General features: G+C 47.0%; 1 protein-coding gene across 7 annotated transcripts in view; it reads right to left on the bottom strand.

The window, feature by feature from the left end:
- Positions 1 to 332: 332 nt before the first annotated feature.
- The window catches only part of LOC140385802 (receptor-type tyrosine-protein phosphatase mu-like), an 897,711-nt gene continuing 888,548 nt past the window's right edge, over positions 333 to 9,495 (bottom strand). For all 7 annotated transcript variants that reach the window (XM_072468340.1, XM_072468341.1, XM_072468342.1 and 4 more), the window contains 2 exons: positions 3,952 to 4,087; positions 333 to 2,219 (listed from right to left, as the gene is read on the bottom strand). In XM_072468340.1, coding sequence (XP_072324441.1) covers positions 2,166 to 2,219; positions 3,952 to 4,087 — 190 coding nt within the window. In that variant the 3' untranslated portion in view covers positions 333 to 2,165. The remainder of the gene's footprint in view (positions 2,220 to 3,951; positions 4,088 to 9,495) is intronic.

Genomic DNA, 9,495 nt, shown 5'->3' with positions numbered 1-9,495 from the left:
TAGGCCTGAGCTGGGGGGCGGGGTTTATGTTGGGGGTGAGAGGGAGGAACAGAGATCCCAGATTCCTGAGGGAGGGCACCCGGATCCGAAGGGGCCTTCCGATTGAGACGCGTCTCCCCTTTCTTGCCCGAAATTGAGGGTGAAGACTTTTTCTGTTTGGCACCCAGATCTAGTCAGTTCCTGCAAGCCCAAAATTAAGTGCCCACTTTAAGGGCATTGCCGGGCTTCCCATCCAACTCCCTACCCGCCCAACGTAAAATTGGACATTGGTCAGGGAGAGCAATTCTATGCTCTCCGTGCCACCGCACCCCCCCCCCCCCCCTCCCCCCCCACCCAAACACCCACTTCAGAACCTGGTGTTAAAACCAAGTGTAAAATTCTACGCATTGCTTATTTTCTTATGATTTTAAAACTTGGGATCTTCAAAATAATGAGAGTCCAAAGGTGTGCAGGTTAGATGGATTGGCCACGCTAACAATTGCCCCTTAGTGTCCAAAGGTATGTAGGTTAGGTGGGGTTATGGGGATCATGAGTGGGCCTGGGTAGAGTACTCTTTCGGAGGGCCGGTACAGACCCGATGGGCTGATCGGCCTCCTTGTGCCCTGTATAGATTCTATGAATAGAATTATAGAATGATACTGAATAGAAGGGAGGCCATTTAGCCCCTTGTACCTGTGCCCGGTTTGACGCAGAGACTAATCCTCCTGGTTGGGGAATTCTGGAAAACTAGGTTAGAACCTTAAATTTAGAGCTGGGCCATTATTTGGTGAAATCAGGATGCAAAGGGCAATGGAAATCTAAAACTCGCTCTCCCAAAAGTCTGTCAAATGCTGGTTCGATTAGAATTTTTGAGACTGGGGTTGATAGAACTTGTTCGAACAAAGTAGATTTGGGCAGCACGGTAGCACAAGTGGATAGCACTGTGGCTTCACAGCGCCAGGGTCCCAGGTTCGATTCCCCACTGGGTCACTGTCTGTGCGGAGTCAGCACATTCTCCCCGTGTGTGCGTAGGTTTCCTCCGGGTGCCCCGGTTTCCTCCCACAGTCCAAAGACGTGCAGGTTAGGTGGATTGGCCATGATAAATTGCCCTTTGTGTCCAAAAAGGTGAGGAGGGGTTATTGGGTTACGGGAATAGGGTGGAAGTGAGGGCTTAATGTGGGTCGGTGCAGACTCGATGGGCCGAATGCCCTCGTTCTGCACTGTATGTTCTATGCTCTAGATCAGGGGATGTGGAACTATGATAGCTAAAATGGAGTTGAGGAACAGTTCAGCAATGGTGCAACTGCATGATGGAACAAGCCAAAGGGGGTTAATGTCCTCCTCTTGCCATATCCCTGTGACACAAATTTACACTAATCCAGGTGCACCTTTAACGTAGCCTCCCAAAATGCTTCAAAAAAGACACCATCAAAAAAATGTGAAGGCCGATAAGGATGGAAACTCATGTCAAAATATGGAGGAGGATTGGAACAAAAAAGAAGCAGCCATGAATGCTGATTGTGAAGAAATTGTGGTTTTAAGTCTCAACGTCTCTTCACATGGCCATGTACACATTAAAATGGCACCAAGTGCATGGGGCTGTGGAATAGTTTGGAATTTCTTTCCATGGCAAAAAGCCGGAGAGGCTCCTGATTCAGGGAGTGAGAATGGGGGAGGATACAGACTCAGTCTTGGTCGAATCGGGAGTGGCCTATTAGAAAGCACGCTTAGAGCCAAGAAAATAGGTCAGATAGGATCAACGGCCTACCTCTAATTTTCACTCTCGGTGTTAGTCAACTTCTCTGCACAGCCAGTAAAATGTCTTGCGTTAAAAAAACAATTGTGCTCTTTAATTACACCAGCTAACAATGATCTGAATAATGTGTATACATTTAGTATGAATACCGATTTCAATTTAAATATCAAGCAGCTGCAGTATAGGTAGCTGCTGGATGAAAGCAAACGATTGGCAGTGCAAGCAGATTTTTACAGTCTTTCTCTTTCTCTCTCTCTGAGTTTCCAGAAGGGACCCAGTTTGTGGAATTAAAAACAAAAGAGAAGCATTGGCTTGTACAACTGAGGGCCGTTGATTTGAAGCTCTCTTGTCATGGTTCACCGGCGGAGCTTGTGGGTTCTCTGCATGTGGACGGGGTGGTTGGGCCACATCAGCTGCAGCCCATCTTGCATCAACCGGAATTCAAGCATTCAATCGCCACCTCATAGCAGAACTTATACTGATCCTGAAAGAGAACACAGCTTAATATTCTGACAAGATCCATTCCTCATCTTACATTTGATCCACCTTCAGACCTTTCAAAGCCATGGTTCGCTGTTTAGCTGGAAGGGTTAGTACAAGAGGCTAACTATGCCACACAACTAACACCAATGTAAAGTGACTTCACTTCTGAGGGCAAATCCTGTGGGCGGGTTTCTCCAGCCTCCCAAATGCGTGTTTCCTGCACTGTTACCAGATGAAGCATCCTTTAGCATTCCCCTGTCTAATAGTGGGTTGTTTTGGCCGTGTGGAAATCACAGGTGAGCTCACGCCCTGGCCACACACAAGAACCTCTCTAGCAGATTGTGTTTGGACTGTGGCCCACCAGCTGATTTATTGCTTCCTTTCCCTAGTTTGGTGCATCTTGCTTTTGTGAATTAAAAATTCAGCGCTGTAGAAATGATAAATCTGCTGAGATGAAAATTTGAAGTACATTAAATACACTTGTGCCTCCATGGGCAGCACTGCAGCACAAGTGGATAGCACTGTGGCTTCACAGCGCCAGGGGTCCAGGTTCGATTCCCCGCTGGGTCACTGTCTGTGCGGAGTCTGCACGTTCTCCCCGTGTCTGCGTGAGTTTCCTCCGGGTGCTCCGGTTTCCTCCCACAGTCCAAAGACGTGCAGGTTAGGTGGATTGGCCATGATAAATTTCCCTTAGTGACCAAAAAGGTTAGGAGTAGTTATTGGGTTACGAGGATAGGACGGAAGTGAGGGCTTAAGTGGGTCGGTGCAGACTCGATGGGCCGAATGGCCTCCTTCTGCACTGTATGTTCTATATTCTATGTTAAAAGTTTGAGAATTATCCATCTCGCAGGTGTGGGCAGATGTTGCCATTCCTCTTAGTGCACTGACTTAATGAGTCTCAGTCTATTTGCACAAAGGAATGTTCATCCTTGGATCAAAATAACCTGTGATGCTTTGCATGGCTTAATAGGCTGGCAGCACAATGTCGAAACTCACATTTAAAACAAATAGCCATTTGAGCAATGGATGGCAAACAGGGCCCACAGAATCACCTCTGGCATGATTTACTGGACAAGGCGGCATGCTGGCACAGTGGTTAGCACTGGTGCCTCGCGGGGCCAGGGACCTGGGTTTGATTCCGACCTCGGGTGACTGTCTGTGTGGAGTTTGTACACACTCCCCGTGTCCGAATGGGTTTCCTCCCACAGTCCAAAGATGTGCGGGTTAGGTGGATTGGCCATGACCAATACGCGGAGCTTCAGGGATGGGCAGGGGAGTGGGCCTAAAACCCTCTTTCAGAGGGTCAGTACAGACTCGATGGGTCGAATGGTGCAGAAGCACTGTAAGGGTTCCAGGTATTCTATGGATAAGGGGAAAATGGGGTGAGAACCATTTATTAAATAGTAAGCTACCCGTTTTAATGATAATTATTAGAATGGAAGAAATCAGAATTTTGTCTGTCATACAGAATCCCCTAATCCTAACTGTCCCAAAGTGGGATATAAATAAAATAGCTGTAATTTCTCCACAGGGTTGGGGGGGGGATTCCTACTATATATGTTGTGCTTTCCACTGATCCTGTAGCAGTGGGATATTGGGAGTCCCCGTGGGTGTTTGGGGCCACTGTATAGTTATGGTAGACAGGCCCCTGTGGATGAAAGATGTACGCTTATTATTCATGAAGAATAATGAAAAACTGCAGGCGTTCATCTGCATAGAGAGTTTGCACTTACCAGCAGGTCAACCATATTGGGCTTGTTGTTTCTCAGTGTCTTCACAGCGTGAAACACATCGACTGCACGCTGGTGTCGAAGCATCTCACACACGATACTGATTGCACAGAATGTCCCACTGCGTCCACCACCATTCCTGTCATTGTGTCAAGGTTTGAACATTATTTAGTGCTCAGGTCAATAGATCCAGGTCTCAGGACACACACTGCTCCGGGGTTCGTTCACCCTTCACAAATGTACAATGTAAAGTGATTGCCAAATGGTATGCCTTGTCGCCTTAATGCACAAAGCAGCAGAAGCCATATTTTAAAGCTCCCAAGAAATATCAGTCAACATTGGGTGCTCCATGACCATCAGTATTCAGTTCCTTACATGAGCTGTGCCAAGTTTCAAACATACATATTACCTTATGAAGATATGAATTAAGAGCAGGAGTGGGCCATTCAGCCCCTTGATCCTGCTCTGCCATTCAAGAAGACCATGACCGATCTGATTATAGTCTCAACGCCACTTTCCCGCCGAGCTTCATATCCCTTTGACTCCCTTGTCAGTCAAGGATCTAGCTACTTTGCCTTAAAAATATTCAATTACCCTGTATCTACCACCCTCTGGAGAAGAAAGTTCCACTGCTCACGACCCTGAGAGAAAAAAAAATCTCCAAATTGGAAGGCTCCTTATTTTAAAACAGTGTCACTTAGTTCTTGTCTCTTCCACAAGGCAAAACATCCTTTCAGCAGTTCTGTCGAGTCCCCTCAGGATCTTATATGTTTCAATAAGGTCACCTGTGAGCCTCAATGGATCCAGGCCCAGCCTGACCCCCGACCCCCAATTCTTCACAGGAAAACCCCCTCATCCCAGGTATCAGTGGAGTGAACCTTCCCTGCGCTGCTCCTAATGCATTCATATTCTTTCTTAGATAAGGAGACCAAAACTGTACACAGTGCTCCAGATATGGTCCCACTAACACCCTAAACAACTGTTGCAAAACATCCTTCCTTTCATATTCCCCGTGCAGTAAACAGTACCATCCCATCTTCCTTCCTAATCACGTGCTGTAGCTGCACACTAACCTTTCGTGCTTCATGCTCGGATCCCTCTGTACCTCAGAGTTCGGCAATGTCTCTCCGTCTAGCTAATATGCTGCTTTTCTATTCTTCCTGCCAAGTTCACATTTTTCCACATTCTACTCCATCTGACAAATTTTTGCCCACTCACTTAGTCTTTCACTGTCAGTTTGAAAACTCTTTATCGCCTCTTCGCAATTGAATTTCTGATCTATCTTTGCGTCAAATTTAGCAAACATACATTTATCCCTTCTACGTCATTGAGATATAGTGTAAACAATAGATTCCAACATTCTCTCAATGACAGATGTGAAGCTGATTGACCTGTCGTTTCCTGTTTCATATCTCCTTCCTATCTTGAACAGAGGAGTTGTATTCACAATTTTCCAATCTGATGGGACCTTTCCAAAGTTTAGATAACTTTGAAAAATCAAAACCAATGATTCTATAAGCTCTGCAGCCACTTCTTTAAGATCCTAGGATGAAGTCCATCAGGATCTGGGAACTTGTCAGGTTTTAGTCCAAATGATTTTCCCAGTATTCGTTCCCTGATGATTGTATTGGTTTTATGTTGCTCCCTCCTTTTCTTCTGGGATTACTTCTGGGATGTTATTTTTCTCCTCCAACAGTGAAGACGGAGGCAAAATATCTGTTCAATTCATCCATCATTTCCTTATTTTCCATTATTAATTCTACATTCTCACTCTTCAGAGAACCAACCCTCGTTACTCTCCCGTTCTAAATGCCTGCAGGTTATTCATGAATGCCCACCTTCTCACCTTTGCTCCTTGCCTGAGGTGTGGTGACCCTCAGGTTAAATCACCACCAGTCAGCTCTCCCCCTCAAAGGGGAAAGCAGCCTATGGTCTGCGACTTTATTATCATCTTTTAAACCCTTTTATCTGTAGAAATTCTTACTCTCTTTTTATATTTCTGGACAGCTTTCTCTCCTACACTAATTTCTCCATCATTATTAATCTTTTAGTCATTTTTTGCTGTTGTTTTATATTCTGTCCAATCTTCTGACTTGCCATTAACCTTTGTGGAATTATACGCTTTTTATTTCAATGTGATACAGGGGGCGATTCAGCAGACTGAAGTTAAAGTCCTCCGTCGAGCACATTCAGTGTAGTGACTCTCGGCGGCTGCAGCACCAAGGAACATCTCGCTATCCAACGGCACTTTACTGTTTTTTTCATCTTCGGGGACTTTCCCCCATGGAGGCCACACTTAGAGGGACTTTCTGCGGCGAGCTTCTGTCCAGCAGCCCTGATCTTCCCGCCCACCCTCTTCAAGCCTCCCCCCCCCCCCCCCCCACCCCGCTTTTGTTCACCCACCCCCCAATCCCCTCCCCCCAGCATTAGGGAGGCTCCCAGGAACCCCCTCATTCCCCTTCTAATTGGCAAGCCACACCTATTTAGTTAACCAACAGTAGTGTGTGTCCTTCCCTCAAAGTCTTTGCCTGGTTTTTAACACTTTATACATGAAACAAAACAATGCAAAACAACAAGAACAGCAGAACCCCCCCCCCCAACTCTACCCACCAACACCCCAATAACTCAAAGAATAGCCCCCCATCCCTACGCACCCCCTCCACCCCCACCCCCCGCAGCTGACGTCAACAAATTCTTTAAATTGAAGAATAAACAGACGCCATCTCTTATGGAACCCCTCAATTGCCCCCCTCAAGTTATACTTAACCTTCTCCAAATAAAGGAACTCCATCAGGTCCCCAAGCCATACAGAGGCATCGGTTGCCCATCCCTAATTGTCCTTGAACCACCCTCGGACATTTGAGAGGGCGGCAAAATTCAAACGCATTGCTGCGGCAAGGACTGCAGGTTCATTCCCTAAAGGGGCGAGGATAAGGCCTCATGTTTGCAGATATTTTTTTTTTTACAATGACCATCAATAATGGTGTCATGGTCATCATTGGACTTTTAATTCCAGATTTTTATTGAATAAAAAATTCCACCATTTAACGAAAGCACCGGATCCATGAATGTTTATTTTTCATTCAGATCACATCGCTCTGTGATATTGACTGAGAAGCAGGTTCAACACAGTCATTATGGTCTGTGCCTTCTAAAGGAATGATGTTGAAATAGCTGCAGACGGAGGCCTGGAACTTGATCGACTTAATGCTAAACATGTCCAACCAATGCAGAGCTGCAATCAGCAAAGAGAGTAAAATGATGCAAAAGCAGAATACATGTCCGGATACAGTGGCTACAGATTAAGCTGCACATTATTTTGGTCGGACATGTGTGACCAGGCGACTGCCTGCGTGAGACACAGATAAGAGTGAGTAGCAAATTAGGTTCACGTAAGAATTTGGTGCATGAGAACGAGATGAGGTAAGGTTTATTGCAACTGGTAAAGTATGTTAATTATTCAGTACTAACAAGGTTTATCAAAAGGTGTAATGTTGATTAAGTTAACGCCAAGTAGTGGGTTTCACCCCGCACAACCCAAAGATGTGCAGGCTAGATGGATTGGCCACGCTTAATTGGCCCTTAATTAGAAAAAAATAATTGGATACTCTAAATTTAAAAAAAGTTAACGCTAAGTAACTTTTCGGCATCGGGCTACGGAGAATCGAGCCCAATATAAGTAACCCAAAGTAAAATAAAGTTAATGAAACGGACAATATTACGGCATGGCAGGGCTGCATGGGATACATGTCCTGTTGTATTTTTAAAATTCACTTATTTGACTTTGGTGTCGCTGGTTGGACCAGCATTTATTGTCCATCCCTAGTTGCCTGTGGGAAGGTGGTGTAGGTACACCCACAGTGCATGTTAGGGAGGGAGCGCCAGGAATTTGACCCAGCGACAGTGAAGGATCTCTGTGGAGTCTCCATCTCCAGTGAGTTGTTTCATTATCCACAACCATTTACGACTGGATGGGGCAGGATTGCAGGGCTTAGATCTGACCCGTTGGTTGTGGAATTGCTTAGCTCTGTCTGTTACTTGCAGCTTATGGTGTCTGGCACGCAAGCAGTCCTGTGTTTTACCAGGTTGACACGCCATTTTTAGGCATGCCCGGTGCTGCTCCTCCACCCTTCATTGAACTAAGGTTGATCCTTTGGCTTGGTGGTAATGGTGGAGTGGGGGATCTGCACAGGACATGTCACCATCTGCAGAAACTTATCGCGGGATTCTCTGACCCCCCCCCACGCCAGGTAGGAGAATCTGTAGCCATTTAAAATGGGCAACTCCCGATTCAAAATGGCGAACGGCAAAGACTGATGGGAAAGTCAGCCAACAAGACAAAAACGAGCAGCTGCAGGTTGGCTGTGTATTTACCTCTGGAAAGGCCAGACAAGATCGATACCAGCAACCATCAGCATAACAAAACACCAGCCATCTGCATACTAATGAGCAATCCCCGGGAACAATAAGCAACATTTAGACACACAAAGCAAAACCAGACTCTTTGGCGCCAGCAGGAGCCTACACAAAAGGAGGTGAACGAGCACCTCAAGACCGCCCATCGATCAGGGAACCGCTCCAGCATTGGAGAAAATCGAACCAAGTGATTGGGACAAAGTCCAATCACTTGGGACCAGGTACAGGGTCCCCCTGAAAGGCGGGAAGTCCCTGGGAACTATAAGAATTGAGCCCCAAGTTCAAATCGCTCTCTTCTCCACCGCTTCTCCAGCTCTTCACTCTTCAGCAGCTGATCGAAACTGTAAGTCTTACTTCAACGCTCGCTACGAGATAGGTGCTCCAATCTGTACCAACTTCGAATCCCGCAGGCTCAGACCCCCAACGAAAGGCCATTTGTTTCCCTGACCTGGTGGGCCAGTTCCAAGTTAAGTATAGGCCTGTTAGTTGTAGAAGTAGCTTAAACGTAGAATTTGTGCATGAGTAGTGATTACTGTGTATAATAAATGTGCTTTGATTTAAATCTTACTAAGCGGTGTATTGGACTATTGATCATTACTCGGACTTGAACCACGTGGCGGTATCATAAAGATACCTGGCGACTCAAGAGCAAAGGTGATAAAACAGAGCAATTAAACTAAGGCAAAATTAGCAACAAATCCCCGAGGGGCGGCGCGAATCCCGTCCCGACACCGCCTGCTGTATTCTCCGGCGCCTGTTTTCGGACAGGGTTCACTGCCTGCCGGTCGGGGGCCGTTGGCAGCGGCTCCCCCGGCAATTCTCCGGGCCACAATGGGCCGAGCGGCCTTCTGTTTCTGGCCAGTCCCGCCGGCGTGGATTAGACATGGTCCCACACGGCGGGACCTGGCAGGTAAATCAGCTGGGGTGGTCCTCGGGGGGGCGCGGGGAGATTTGACCCCGGGGGGGTGGCCCACGATCGGTGCCCATTGATCTGCGGGTGAGCCTGTGCCGAGGGGCACTCCTTCCTTCTTTCCTGGCCGGCCCCTGTTCGACTCAGCCATGGCCAGCGTGGAGAAGAGCATGCGCAGGATCACGCCGCCCCTTTGGCGCATGCGCGGACCCAGTCCCTTC

This window comes from Scyliorhinus torazame, chromosome 11 (genome assembly GCF_047496885.1).
Source record: "Scyliorhinus torazame isolate Kashiwa2021f chromosome 11, sScyTor2.1, whole genome shotgun sequence".
Lineage (NCBI taxonomy): Eukaryota > Metazoa > Chordata > Chondrichthyes > Carcharhiniformes > Scyliorhinidae > Scyliorhinus > Scyliorhinus torazame.
This window is presented reverse-complemented; position numbering and strand designations above follow the sequence as displayed.